Source organism: Gopherus flavomarginatus, chromosome 5, assembly GCF_025201925.1.
Source record: "Gopherus flavomarginatus isolate rGopFla2 chromosome 5, rGopFla2.mat.asm, whole genome shotgun sequence".
NCBI classification, from domain to species: Eukaryota; Metazoa; Chordata; order Testudines; family Testudinidae; genus Gopherus; species Gopherus flavomarginatus.
The window spans coordinates 44,736,360-44,752,098 of record NC_066621.1 but is presented as its reverse complement, the minus strand read 5'-3'; the positions used below and the strand labels follow the sequence as shown (position 1 = coordinate 44,752,098).

Below are 15,739 nucleotides of genomic sequence, written 5' to 3'. Positions count from 1 at the left end.
TTCTCCTACGCAACTCCGCTCAGTTCCATCCACAATGCAAGCGCTGCCTAAACAAGACATAAATCATAGCAGATTGTGCAGCTCTTTGTGTACCTCCCAGTAACACAGAGGTCCACAACAATTGAGCTCCCCAATGCAAGCCACCACTTGTAACGTAGTCCTTGGTTGAGTCATCAGCAGGGATAGAACACAGGTTCTCTGGATATAAAATCTGAACCTTTAGTGCTTGAGCTAAAGGACCAGGGACATTAGCCTGGAGGCTGTGGCAGATTCATAAACTGTTATGTTCAGAGTCGCACTGTGTAAGTTTGGGTTTCGTTTCATTCTATGAAGCAGCAGAAAGATAGCTAGTGAGCCTATTCACTGAAGTCACTGGCAGATTAACTGCGCCACAAAAGCATTATGCTGCAGCACAAAGAGAGGCCAGCAAGAGGTAATTTGCCTCCACCATATTGTCCAGATTTGTTCTGAGCTGTGGCCATTTTAGTTAATCCAAGCTGCCTTCACTTGGTACCTGATTCAAGGGCCTCCAGACAGGAGGAAATTTCTGATTGCAGTGAGGGAAAAATGGAGTGGATTTGGGCCAAGATGCCTGGTTTTATGTGTACGGAGGGGATAAATTTAAGGTCATATCTGGTTGTTAGGCCACTGCTCTGCACTGAAGTATTGAGGTGCTGGGGGTCCTTTTTACACACCGCCTCCTTCGGACCCACGTTTGTGAAGGCCTGTGGGGAACAGAGGTCATTGCTGGGGGAGACTGAATGCCTCCCTTAGGGAAGGTGGGATGCCAGATTCTCTTAAGGAAGCTGTTGTGCAGCCTTTACTAAGTAAACCATCACTTGACCCTGATGCTCTGGCCAGTTATGATCTGGTAGCTAATCCCCCAGTTTTTAAGATTATGGAGAAAGGCTGTGGCAAGACAACTCTGAGCTTCTAGCTGTCTCTGGTCATCTTCCCACGAGTGGTGTTGATGGATGTTCTCCTGGCAATCGATAAAGATCAGGGGCCAGATCTTCATCTGGTGTAAATCAACATCGTTCCATTGAAGTCAATGGGGCTAGGCCAGTTTACACCAGTTGAGGTTCTGGCCACAGGCGTTAAAGCTAACCTCAGTGAGATCCGCTGACTTTAATATGAATTGTGAAGTGTTGTTGACTCAGCTGATAACTCTAATAGGAGTGGATGGAGCTGCTCTTGGATGTGTCTGTTCCTTTCTTGCAAAGTGTTCCCATAGAGTACTCTTGGGCAATCACTCATCATCCCTTAAGATGTAATTGTGTGGAGCTCCATAGGGCTGTGTCTTTTCTACCTACCTGCTGGATGTGTATGCAAGGCTTTTGATAGGGTTAGTGTGGAAGTGTTGTTGTGGTACTTTCCCCCTGAGTTAATACTGATGAAATGCCCCAGCTCAATGTTGAGATCACTGTTCTGGTGGAAGTGCAGTTTTTCAGATGCAGCGTAAAACTGAGGTCCTGGCCACTTGTGATATTAAAAATGCCAAAGGAACTTTAATTAAGAACACAGATGTTAATCAAATTCCTGCTCAAATAAAATGTGTCGTTTCAGAGGATACATCATTCTTCATCTCCCTATGGCACGGTGCTAAATAACTGCTGCCTTTTACCCCAGAAGTGGCTGTATTTTAGTGGTGACTGAAGTGATCCCTTACCTTCTTTATAAGGGTGTGGAGACTTAACATGATATTTATAAATCACCTTCAGATCCTTGGTTGAAAGGCACAAAGTGTTGTTATTTTATCTGTGTTTTATTGGTACTGAAGATCACATTTCTCTTTCTACTGACAGCGGGGGAGGAGGGATTGGGTGTATATCGAAGAGGGTAATGAATACCTAGCGGCACATTTCCATCTTACTGATCAGTGATTTATGCAAGTCACTCCACTGGGAGGGAAAGGTGTACCCATTAGTATTGTTGTTAAATTGAACTGAGCTAGAAAGAACATTAAATACATGAAGTGCTACTGCTCACTTTGTTCCTCTAAAAATGAATAGACTGGAATATTTAAAAAAAAAATGGAGAGGCGGGGCTGGGGGGGATTTCCACTGCATGTTTGTGTTAAATGTGAAGCATAATAAATGCTATTTTCTTAAGGGCTGCCAACAGTTAATTAATTAGTCATATTTTGGATGCAGGATGGGGGAGATTTTAAGCATTCATAGCTAATAGCCTCTTTGCATTGCTGACCTTGTCAAACTGGTGTGATTTAAAAAATAGCAGTAAAAAAAGTTACCGGGAAAACATGGAGTGAACTGGTCCTAGTAAAGGAACTCAGGCTCCTGGATGTGGCATTGATTGGGACAGGGTAAGGGCTGGGGGTGGAGGAGGCTCCAGGTCCATTAGTGGCTGACAAGGAAGAGATCTGTCTATATGACCATAAATAAAGGAAGCTCTTGTGGTTAAGGCACTAGGTGGAGACTCTGGAAAACTGGGTTCGGTTCCTGGCTCCACCACAGCTTTCCTGTTTAACACTGGACAAGTCACTTAACGTCTCACTTACGTAGTAGGGAACCGTAATTCTCTCCGCTGCAGGAATCAGTGGCTGAAATTCTGTGGCTTGTGCTATGTCTAGACAAAAAGGTCACAGTGAACCCTTCTGGCCTTAAAAAAAAAAATTATGAATCCTTATGAAGCTACATGTAAAAACAAGGAGAGGAGGCTAGACTATGGATGAGATAATTGCAACCTATGGGAGATATTTTTATACTGTTTTTCTCTCTGTTTCTAAGTATTGTTCCATAATGAATTAAACTGAACCTCTGCCTTATTTGTTCTTAACATCCACAGATTTTGAACCCTCCTCCTTCCCCAGCCACTGATCGCTCCTTATATAACACAGAGATGTTCTATTCCTCAAACATTCCTTCAACAACAAGATCTTACAGGTACAGATCAAACAGAAAGCTTGGCATTTTCTTAGGTTGAGGTCTCTTTGGTTTTGTGCCTAGGAAAAAAACCAATCTTGTTCAAAGCTTCATCTTTTAAGGAGAAAAAGGATGGTTGTTTTCCTCTTTGATTAAATGGTATGTCAGACTGTGATTACTCTTGTTACTGTATCAAACATCCGCTTTATTTGCTTGCATTCTTGTCCCAATGCAACTGTTCATTTCTGAAAAATGAAAACATTATGTGTGTGATTGGTTGAGGCATTAGAAATCGGGTCTAGAGCTTTTCACTGCTACTTTGCTGGTTATTATGCAGCCAAAATTGACTCTTATCACCTGACAGCAGTTCAGCACCCTTTGTAAAACAAGATAAAGTGGTTCTAGTTTGTGGCACCTAATTCTCTTATGCTCCTTTGAAAATCCCATCGGTAACACCTGTGCTTTGGAGGTCTTCACTCTGGCACCTTTCACCTGCATTTAAAATTCATGTAGTATTTTTTTTTTATTAAGAAATTTGAACACTGCTAACACTGAGCTGTTAACTTTTCAGACCCTACCTGATACGAGGGATAGCTCCACCCACGACACCATGCAGCACAGATGTGTGCGACAGCGACTACACCACAAGCCGGTGGAAGGCCAACAAATACTACATAGATCTAAATTCAGACTCAGACCCTTATCCCCCTCCCCCCACGCCTCGCAGCCAGTATATGTCAGCAGAAGAAAGCTGCCCTCCATCTCCCGCCACAGAGCGAAGCTACTTTCACCTCTACCCCCCTCCACCGTCTCCTTGTACAGACTCCTCATGACCTTAATAGAAGGAACATGTCTTTTAATGTAAATATTTTTAAATATGAACAAAGATTAAAATATATTTTATGATTTTAAAAATAAATAGGGGTGGGAATTTAAAAAAAGAAAATGTGAATAAAAATGGATGGGGTGGGGCTGTGAAAATGTGTACAGTGGAAGAATATTTATAAATTTGATTTTTTTAATTTAATTTCCATGCTTTTGTGCCATAATTGCCTTTTTTTAATTGAAGAAGTCAGGAAACTGACTAGACCTCCAAGGGACTGAGGTGTGGCGGGTGGGGAATGGGGATGTTGAGCCTTTGTGGGTTTTTTAAAGTCCCCTTTTTAAGTCTGTAAAATGTATGTCAACATCTCTCTCTCTCACACACACACACACACACACACACACACACACACACACACACACACACACACACACACACACACACACACACACACACACACACACACACACACACACACAGAGAAAGGTTATTGGAAAAAAAAGAAAACATTTTTGTTTCAAAAATAATTTGTTCACTGCCAAAAAATTAATAACCAAATAATATTTTTGTTTGGAACATTGAATGAAAAAAAAACAAAGCTCGCTCCTGAATGTTCCCTTTTGCAAACGAGCCAGTTGCTTCCCAGAGGAACCCAGGCACTAAAAGAGGACTGGATTTTGAACCTTGCCTGCTATTCACTCAGCACTAGTCACTCTTGCCAGTTTGACATGATGAAACAAGCTCCTCCATCATTTCCTAGCAGCCACTTCACTCTAGGTGGGCATGGGTCCACAGAGCCATTCCCAGAGAGATTGTGGGGGTCAGCCAGGGAAGGTCTGTTATATTAAGTTAGTCTCCTTTTTCCTGAAAAATGGTAGCAATTCTGTCACCTTTTTCCTGAAGTCTGGAATTTATAGTCAGTTCTGTATGAGTAGCTCCCACTCCTGTATTTAGCTCAGCAAATTGCTTTACTTCCAGATGTCCGGATCCCAAAGTGTGGGGTTCCAGTGACATGCCTGCTCATATTTATTTCAATAGGAAAGTTTTAAGATTAAATATGTGGGAAACTAAATGTGTATAGAGGTAGAACAAAAAAATACCCCAAACAAACACACGCATAAACAAATATGTGCGCAAATGCATGTGATTTAGTCTTGGTCCTATGAAAATTTGCTAGAAAATGTGTTTAATTTTACCAAAAGGCAGCAAAAGTAAGGACTTTTTTTATATTTTCTCTTTTTTAAAATTAACTCTTACATCGTAGAAACTGATATAATACCAAGACAACACCACAAAAGAGATCTGTTTCAGGCATTTAACATGTAGCACTTAACACAGGGGTTCTCAAACTGGGGGTCAGGATTCCTCGGGGTCACAAGGTTGTTGGGGGGGTCACGAGCTGTCAGCCTCCACCCCAAACCCCGCTTCACCTCCAGCATTTATAATAGTGTTAAATATAACAAAAGTGTTTTTAACTTATAAGGGAGGGTCATACTCACAGGCTTGCTGTGTGAAAGGGGTCACCAGTACAAAAATTTGAGGACCATTGACTTGACTTAAGATGATAGTTGTGTGGTTATCGGTTCCTTTTACCAAACTTACAGACATGAACTATATTTCTCCTTGCTATAGTAAAAGGGCTATGCCATTGCACAGCACTTTTAGAAACGGTCCTTACAATGGCAGCCATAATGTGGACACATAGTCAAGACACTTGAGGAAAAAACTAGATATACAGATCTGCACCTGTTTTTACAGCTGCTGAAGAACAGATGCCATCAGCCTCTGACAGACTTAACATCATTGACAGAAATGAAACCTTTTAGTTTTTGAACTCCCAAGTTGGATTTTTATTTTAGCAAGCTTTTTTTTTGAGAGAGAGAGAGCACGATAGGGAGACCGAGTGAGCAAGAGCGAGGGGAATCCTCCAACTAAGGGCCAAAATTCTTCACTTGCATCCTCAGTGTGGATTTAAACTCCAAACATTCTGATCCTGCTACATTCTCAGATCTCACTGTCTGCTCTTCCTATCCACATGGATCCAAGAACAGAATTTTGCTCACTGTGACTGGCATTTTATCAAAAGTCTGAGAAGGAGCTTGGGTTAGTTAGCTTGGTTTCTAAAATCCCTAGCCTCTCTGATTTGGATTCAGCTCAGAGGAGATGCCCTTTGTTTGTCTGGAGAAAATCAGAACAAAGTATTAAGAGTTTAATTTTGCAGATCAACCCTATACTAAGAACACTGCAAAATGGATTTTTTTCCATGAACGTTAGCTGTTCTGCAGTATGTCAGGAGAGAGGAGGTCATAGTGTCTATTAACCTTAGAGTGACTCTTGGCAGATCTCTGGGAAATGGTGTGAGCTATTTGGCTGAATGAGGATCAAATTTCATATCATCATGTTTCAGTCAACTAGATTGTAAATAGAAAAATCCATGGAGTATTTTACATAAAATATCCCTCATCTAAAGAAGAGTTTACACCAGTTGGAGACTACAGTCCAGTTATGTATTTTTCTCACACCATTGTATTTAAGTGTGTGTGATCATTGCTCCTCATTTCTTAATGAAGTCATAATTTTAGTAATGTCACTTTACAGCTCTTGCATAGAAATATGCAATGTTACATTTCCTGTGCCCTTGCGATGATGCTGGATGCAAGATTACATTGATTTCTTTTATAAACCACTGTTCATTTAAAAAAAAGAGAATCACTTTTTTTTTTAATCGTAACCACTTTATCTGAAAACTTATTTCCTATTATGATGTTTGGGGTTGAGTTTAAGGAAACTAGGAATTTTGCTCAGACTTTGAGTTATCTTGATGGTCAAATTCAGACCTGACTATGGGAAACACTTCTGGATATGTATGAATAAACAAAGCATATACAGTGCTTGAAAACAGCTTTTAAATTTCAGTTGGAAGAGCAGAGCCTTTTGCTGTGATGACCAGTTTACTGAGAAATGACCTTATTTGAGACACTGGATGATGGTCGATATCTGAGACTGTGTTTTTAGAAGTTCTGACTTTCTTTATTATTATTATTGGCTTAGTTATCAATCCTAAAAAGAACTTGTTTAAGAATTAAACATTTTGTTTAAATAGAATGTAAAATATTACTTCTAATTGCTGGAGACTGTGTACATCTTACACAGGGTTCCCCACACTGCCGATATCCTAGAAAAAATGTCCTATTTCAGTAAGAGGCGTCTGCTTCCTGGAAATATGATGCAGCTTGTTCCTGTGAATGTACTTCAAGCCTTTTGAATTTCAGGCTCCTCGACTGAGCAAAATAGGTGCTATTTTCCTCTAGTTCAGACTGACAGAGAACTGTTAAATGAAAATAATAGGTTATGGCCATTGGATATTGACCAAGCAGAAAATAAAATGTGTGAAGTGTTTTTTGGTAGTTTGTATGTCCAGTTTTATTAACCAAGTGTGCCTTGGGAAAGATGACAACAGTGTTTGCAGAGAGAGAACTCTTAAAATCTGCAGGAAGATGCATGTGTTTGGATTGCCTTAGTTTGAGCAATTGTGGTCTTAAATCAGTTTAGCCTGGTGTTTTTCATTTTCCTTGTGATCATTATTATTCACTGTTGCAGTATGTTAGCACTTCAGCCAATTTAAGCTAAGCCAGACCTGTGTCTGGTGTGTAGCTAGTAATGGGCAAAGGATGTAATTAATCCTGTGCCATATTTAACAGACAGGTGTACTAGGAAAGTGGAGAGAGAATGAAAGACAGACTCTATTTACACTTGTAAAAGGAACTATCTTATGTGGTGGCTACACTGAGATTTGCCCTGGTTACAACTGTTGATATAGATGGAGCAGGGTAGTGCCATAGTGTAGACAGACAAAGCTGCTATAAATCATGGTTTACACCAGTGAAGTTACTCCCGTTTCAAGCAGGGCTAAAGTGCATCAGGGCAAATTGTGGCGTACATTGGCTTTATACTGGTTCAGCTAAGTGGGTGGCCAGCCACTCAGGGTTGAAATTCCCAGTAAAGAGAAGGCCTTTAGTCCACAGATAGTTGTTCGTGTTTGGAAATCTTCATTAGTACTGCTTTGAGGTTTCAACTGCCATTTCAACTCTGCTTCACTCCATTCTGGAGAAACCTCCAAAAAGCACCAAAGCCAAGACAATTCAAACATGTATATGCCAAGGAATGGTGATGTTTGCCTCACGGTAGCGCCCCAGTACTGTGTTGCTTTATTTCCTCATGGTGATCCCATCGCTCTCTCTTACACTCCTGGTATTGATCTTTCAGAAATTCCCAGTTCCAGGCCCCTGTTTCATCTAGCACTAATTTATATAAGCCACTGGTCCCCGATCTTTATGGAAAGCTCTACCATCTTCTCCCAGCCTTCTATCTTCTTTTGTGCCGGGTGGTGCCTCCTGCGCTGTCCTTCCATTTCAAGACAGGGATTTGGTGCATACCCAAGATCTGTGGTGGATTAGTGTATACTAGTGAATGGGAGGCTGGGAACAGTAACACTCCGGAGCCCCACTTAGAGGCTAATCCAGAGCCCATTGATGTCAGTGGAAAGACTTCCATTGACTTCAGTGAGTGTTGGATCAGGCGCTACGTTAGGGAGGGGAGCTCTATAATACCAGAGTCTGTTGTCAGTCCTAGTGCACTTACCAGTTACCATTGGTATAATTCGCCCTTCTTGTTTGCCCTGAGCATTTTGAAAGGTCTCTGATGGGCATTGCACTGAGCCAATCCAAGTGAGTAGCTGTGCTTATAATTGAGCTACAACTGATATCCGTGAATGTCAGGAAATGAAAACAGAAGGCAGGCATGTTCCCAATAATTAAAAACACACAAAAGTGCTTGGCATGGAGCCCTGAATTTGAAATATCATTTTTGATGTTAGGCAGAACTGAGGGACATAGTGTAAATAATATCCTTATTTGGACAGAGCATTGTATGCAAACCACAGCCAAAGGGGGATGGTGGTTTACAGGGTCAATTATTCAACAGTTTATAGGTTTAAATGATTTTGAATATGTTCCTCAGTAAAAATTTGACTCAAACACAAAAGATTGAAAGAAAATTTGTCTACAGAGAAGGCAAGTTTAACTGGCCACTAAATAACCAATAATCCTGGCTACAGAAAACTCACTGTGAGATGCCCAAGAATTCTAATACAGCTCATCACTTAGACATAGCAAATACTGAATTTTGGTTTCTTTTTGTTACGTTGTTACATTAAAAACCCTTGGGCCATTATTCTGATTTTATTTAACAGTAAGGTATCAGTTTTATATTTTAAAATGTAACAAGTATCTGAAATGAATACTAATATGCATAAACACTTTGTAGCTCCCGTAATTTGTTTTCTTGCCCTGCTTTCTGTAAATACGTTGTTGTACTAGTATTCTTTTCTTCTTTGAGACTGGCCAACAGCTCTATGACATTATGACCCCACCTGAGAAGGCTCTGAAATAGCCCATTGCCCCTTGTCTGTGTTGGACCTAATGGTAGGGCTGGTGGAAATGAGTCTGATACAATAGTCCTCTGCTCCCCAAATTAAAATCCAGCAGTCCCAGGTCCAAAGATCCTAAATTTACCTCCAAGCTTCCGTGGCAATACCCTGCCAACTCTTAGTTGGTCTATGAACGTTACTGAGCTATAATGACCAAGGACCTGATCCTGACTGGTTTCAGTGGGGAGTTAAGGCCCTGATTCTGCACCATTTACTTCAGTGGGCAAAGAAACAGACTGCTAATGCACTGAAGACCTCACTGATCAATCCCAAGCAGAATTTTTAGACTGACCATCAGGTATGGAGACATGTCTGGATTGTGTTTTCAGAGACAGAAAGCAAATTTGAAACCTCGGGTAAGTGACTGACTGATTCACCAGCACTATATGTTTCTGAAAATCTAATACTCAAACTGAAGCACCTGTCTCTAGATCAGGAACATACCATGTTCTCCTAGTGCAGTGATCATCCATACTTCTTCAGTGTGTGTGTGTGTGTGTGTGTGTGTGTGTTGGAGAGAGAGGTACTCCAACTTAATTTGTAAAATGTATTTGCAGGAGAACACTGTAAATATGTACTGAAGTATTTGGTTGCAATTAGAAACAAAATACTTGTGATATCGAATATATCAATCTGAGGCAGATAAAGTAAAATTGCTTAAAGCAGGAGCAGCGCTTTGCTGTTGTACGTGAAATTTGGAGAGCATTGTAAAGAGAAATCTAACTCAGACAGCTTTTTTTATCTTATCTAAATATACTGCAATTGCTGCTAATGTAAATGTTCGTGAATATACAAAGATTACGAAGATTTATTATGATAAAAAGAATCCCTCACATCAATCTTTTATATTTATATTAAAATATGTATTCTGCAAACAACCTACATAGTTTAGCTTTATATTTGTATCATTTTGTAGAATTCATCATCACAAAAGAAAACCAAACCAACATTTTAGTGCCTTGGGTATTTTAAACAGCTCAGCATATTGACTGGGAGAAAACAACGCCTTAAATTAAGTGCCCCAGTATCATTTGATTGTGCCCCAGAGGCTAGTTTTTACAAAATGTTGCATATTAGTGTAACAATGTGCTTTTGTGCCCCATTCATTCCAAACAGACATGCCCGTATTATGGAATAAAATTAAATTTATTTTGTATTTCTTAATGTGGACTCTGATAATTACATTGATATTTTTGGAGCAAATATTTCTTAATTTGTAATATTCTGTGATTTTTTTTAATTGCATTTTTTTAAAGTGAGTTTCGGGCTACTTATTTACCACTTTTGTAAGGTCAGATTTCCATAATTTTATATAAAGGAGTTATGCTATCTATTAAAGTACATGATGTTAATTTAAACAAATGCCGATAGTTTGTTTTAGGTATTTTTTACTAAATTAACATATTCAGGTAGTCACTAAAATGTTTTTCTCATTAATACCATACAATTTAAGTCCTTGAATCAGAAACCAATTCGTTATTAAAAATTATTCTGCAAAGTATGGTTTTCTAGCATTAACATAATGAAAAAATTAGCCTTTCAAAAAACTACTTTATGTGGAAGGCTTTCAAAGCCAATAAACAAACCATTTAAATATTAATCATTTTCAGTTCCTGACATTGCAAGTTGTGGTGTTTCTTCAGGATACCAATACCTTTGTTTGAAGTTTTGTGTATAAATAACTGTAAAGTTAACAAACTCTACATTTGTATTATAGATTTTGTGGATTTTGTTTTGTAATAAAATATTTTTTAAAACATTTGTTTAGCAGCTCCATGATCTGCTGAAAAAAGTGAATCTCAATGGGACAATTGACTGGATTTTTACAGCTTTGGATGACCCAGCACTTGAGTAAAGGGTAGTATTCGTTACTATGTTGTATGAAATTCAAGATTCACAATAACATATTATGCTAAGGGAAGGGGACACCCGTTAAAAGCATAGCTCTGTCCACATCTGAATTAGAACTGTGATATAGCTATAATTGTGTTGAGAGATATACACACATTACCATGGATTTTCTCTCAAGGGTGAACAGGGATTTTTTTTATTTTAAACTTGTGCTACACACTAGTTAATAGGGATAGGCTATATGCTATGATCTGTCTAACTCGGTTCTGCAGAAAAATACAATTACCTCATTCACAAGATATGGGGAAACCCAGCTACATTCTGTAATAGAAAGAGCAGCTGTGTTTAAATCTGGCTGTAGCTTGCAGTTTGGGGATTGGGGGAAGGTTCATGATGAACAGCAAATGAGATTCAAAAATGTTGCATTTGTGCCCTCTAAGTATTCTTTTATTTTATTTTAAGAGAGTGGGGGTTCTTCCTAATTTTGCCTGAGAGATACCAGGCATGTCAAGCTCAGTCTGCCCTAGCTTTGCTGGAACACATGTAGACGGTCATAGGGATGAGAAGTGTCATACCTTAATTGAAGAGACAAGGTTTTAAATCTTTAACTATGACATCCTTTCTCCCAAGTGTATACTAAACATTGGAGTAATCAACTATTAAGACTCCCTTCTCCTCACAATTGCTCAACTTTGTCTTTGTGGTATCAATATTTCACTAGTTCTCTAGTCATCTTTCTCCTTTCAGTTCTTAAATCACATGGGGGGGAGGAGTACATAAGCTTAATTTTTTCCTTAGCTGGATCACCTTTAAGATCCCCCTTTCAATACAAAGAGCGGTGTAAAATGGAACAGACATGTTATAACTGTGACCTAATTCAATTGTAATAATCATGGTTGCAGACCGAGGAATACCACAGTCAGTACTTATGTGGTCCCTCTCACTGTTATCTGAGTGCTTCTCAACACCCCTGTGAGGTAGAACTGTGCTATTGTACCTAATTTACAGATGGAAGACTGAGGCACAGAGACTTTCCCAAGCTCATACAGGAAGCCTGTGCAGAGTAAGGAATTGAATCCATGTTTATTGAGTCACAAACTAGTGTCAGAACCAGTGGGAAAACCTTCCTCTATTGCAATAATAATAAGAGTGGGGCGGTTGTAATATTTCTCTATTTGGCACTAATGTGACCACTACTTGTATATTGTATCCAGTTCTGGTGTCTAAAATTCAAAATGGATGTTGATAAAATGGGGAGTTTTCAGAGAAGAGCTATGAGAATGATTAAAGGATTGGAAAACCTGCCTTTATAGCGATAGATGCAAGGAGCTCAATCTATGTAGTTTAATAACAAGATTAGAGGTGACTTGATCAGTCTGGAAGTACGGACACTGGGAACAAAAATTTGATAATGGGCTTTTCAGTCTAGCGGGCAAAGATATAACATGTTCCAATGGCTGGAAAAATTCAGATTAGAAATAAGGTGCAGTTTTTTAACAATTAGAGTAACTAATCACTGGAAAGTCAGGGAAGCCCTAAATGATCACAGTGGTCCCTTATGGCCCTATAATCTATGAATAAGCACCACATTAGCCTCTGGTGTTTAGATCATACAGAGGTGAAAACTCAGCGGAGCCCACTTGGGTTTTTAAAGGTATTTTTTTCCCCCCGTCACAGAGTCACCAAGACGATGCTCTGGAACTACTCCATTCAAAGCCAGTCAGGACTCGGGGGGAGCATGCCTCCTCTCTTTGAGCATACTGTCACCCGGGCAAGAAGCTAATGGCTTCGACCTTCCTGCGTCTGACCTCAGAGCATTCAGCATCCCCTTCCACACCAGAGGGCCCTGCACTCCAACTCCACAGCCAGACGTGACTCTCAGCCAGCGTAAAATGGAAGGTTTATTAGTTGACAGGAACACACCACAGAACAGAAATTGTGAGCACAGAAATCAGTGACTTTCAGCCAAGTCCATCTTGGGAAGTCCTGGGCCAGACAGCCTAGACTGCTCTTCTTTCCAGTCCCCCAAGCACCCTGCCAGCTTCCAGCCACCCAACCTCAGACACCCCTGTTGCTCCTCCTCTTGTCTTTGTCTTGCTTCCTGGGCAAAGAGTCACCTGGTCGTCACCTGGTTGCATCCCCCTCCTGGATCTCAGGTTATGAAGGGCACTGGTCATAGCATACATGCAAACAGCTGGAACAGCCTCACCTACCCCAGAGGTCTCAGCCAAAGTCAAACACCCCTATTCCCACCACCGAGGTATTGATGCAGCACACAGGAAAATTGAGGCACACATTCATGCAAAATAGTAAAAGTCACATAGGTTCAACAGTAAGACTCACATACAACATAAGGGGAAAATCCCCACTTTGTCACACCCTTTTCCTTCTCCTGTGTGTTCCATTTCATATATACTTGTCTCAAAAGCATGTAACACTTTGGATGACTGATTAGGGAGTGTAGCTTTTTTAAATAAAATAACTTTGAAGTTATACTGAATGTCTCACATTTTTCTGCCAACACAGAAGAGGAAAGGTTTTAAGTGAATTTCACAGATTCTAAGGCCAGACGGGATCACTATGATCAGTTAGTCTGACCATCTACGTAACACAAGCTATAGAATTTCACCCAGTGATTCCTGCAGAGAAGAGAGTTATTCTTCCTAACTACCTAAGTGAACAAGAGGGATAGCTCAGTGGTTTCAGCACTAGCCTAGTAAACCCAGGGGTGTGAGCTCAATCCTTGAGGGGGCAATTTGGGGATTGGTCCTGCTTTGAGCAGGGGGTTGGACTAGATGATTTCTTGAGGTCCCTTCCAACCCAAATTTTCTATGATATCTTTTAGAAGACACTTAGAGTGTTTGTTCTGTGCTGGTACCAGACTGAAATCCCATGGACGCTGGAATCACAAGTGTTGGACTGAGATTCACTTACTCAGCAGATAGGGCTAACAAATATTTACTAAGGCAAAGCACTCAGCAAGTTGTGGTCAATTACTCACAAGTAGGAAACTCATCAGGCCCATCTCATCACAGTCACCTCCAGCGCCAGACAATGCAGCTTCAACCTCCCTTTGTTACACAAACATCTATAACATTTAGTTAACTTTTCTTACATAATGTATCAGTCTCTCATTTCCATGTTAACTCTCCTCCCGCCTCAGTACAGTTTAATTTTAGTTCAAACTGGTCCTTTCTAGCTTTTTAGTTACTTTATTTTTTATTGTTCTCACAAACAGGATTATTCTGCAAATTCTTACACATGCACAGTTCTACTTATGCTGTTAAACATTATCAGAACAGACTCTTAAAATCCACAGCAGGCTTCCAACAGGCCTAAATGTGCCTTTGCTCCCATCAATGAGTAGGATCACTGCACCCTTTCTCAAACCCACCAATGTGCCTCACTCCTGACCTGGAGGAACCCACCACTAGTGGTGAAGGAATAGTTCAGTTTCCACACCCATTTAATCCCTGGCCACCTTTGCTGAGATTGCCAGCTAGAAATAGTGACACTTGTAATGTGAACCCCTAGCTACTGGCAAATTGGGTGAGGTCACTTATATATTTCAAATGAGCCATCATGTGGCAATACCCTTTGAGTTGCTATCAACTTAAACTGGATTTGAAACAGAACAGGCTCCATTTCCCATTGCTGATCACCTGAGATATTGTCACCCCATATTGTCTATAAATATAACAGCCTTCTGTTACATCAGTCTAGTATCTGGCTAGAAATAACAGTGACAGCAGTGTTCAAACTCTGTCCATTTTAAAAACAGACTGGTTATATATATGATCCTATTAAAATGCACACTGTTATGCAGTACCTGTTCATTGTATAGGACCTTTGAGCAGAGTCCTGGCTGCCTGGAAATGAGCGGTTTGACACAAGGTAAGTTTTTTCCTTCTTTGGCGTTTCAAAGAAAACTCCGGAGGTTCAGAAAAAAAGGTCAGGTAGGTGGACAGTTGGTTGAAACAAAATTCAGACATAACCTTGGGGAGGAACTTAGGATGGAGGCAAACACATACCTTTAACTTGTGCAGAACCATATAAAGAGGGTCTGCCCCAGGGGCACCCAACTCACCTACCTTCCTGGCCAAAGTGACAGCAACTAAAAATGCAACTGTCATGGACAAGTGGGACATGGAGCATGTCGCCAAGGGTTCAAACAGTGGTCCGGTGAGTGTTGACAGGATAAGATCGAGGTCCTATTGAGGTGTAGGATTGACTACTGGCAGAAAGGTCCTGACCAGGCCCCTCAGGAATTTTACTGTAGTTGGGTGGATGAAAACAGAGCAGCCATCTAACCAGAGGGATTAATCGCTGCAAGATGGACCCACAATGAGCTAATGGAAAGGCCTGAGGTTTTTAGAGATAGGAAATACTCTAGTTGTTTTAGATTATCATTTTAGATTATCTGCAGTGCTTGAAAAAGGCTGATTATTCTGCACCTAGGTGGTTGAAAATTTCCTACTTTGAGTAAGGATTGCTTGAATCGGTGCTGAAAAGAAGCGTCCTATTTCCGATGCCCATCCAAACCACCAGACCATGAGATGGAGCAAGGCCTGAGTGGAGGGTCTGATTCTACCCCAGTCCTGCATCAGGCGGTTCAGGAAGGGGTGGATCTTGACTGGGAGTGGGATGACATTTTCAGGATGACTCGACCAACTGGGTGCTAGAAGAATGATTGTT

General features: G+C 40.5%; 1 protein-coding gene across 3 annotated transcripts in view; it reads left to right on the top strand.

Annotated features, from left to right (window-relative positions):
- Nucleotides 1–10,071, top strand: part of LRP5 (LDL receptor related protein 5) — a 266,866-nt gene extending 256,795 nt beyond the window's left edge. For all 3 annotated transcript variants that reach the window (XM_050952781.1, XM_050952780.1, XM_050952782.1), the window contains exons 22-23: nucleotides 2,806–2,903; nucleotides 3,454–10,071. In XM_050952781.1, the coding sequence (XP_050808738.1) occupies nucleotides 2,806–2,903; nucleotides 3,454–3,715 (360 nt within the window). In that variant the 3' untranslated portion in view covers nucleotides 3,716–10,071. The remainder of the gene's footprint in view (nucleotides 1–2,805; nucleotides 2,904–3,453) is intronic.
- Nucleotides 10,072–15,739: the final 5,668 nt, after the last annotated feature.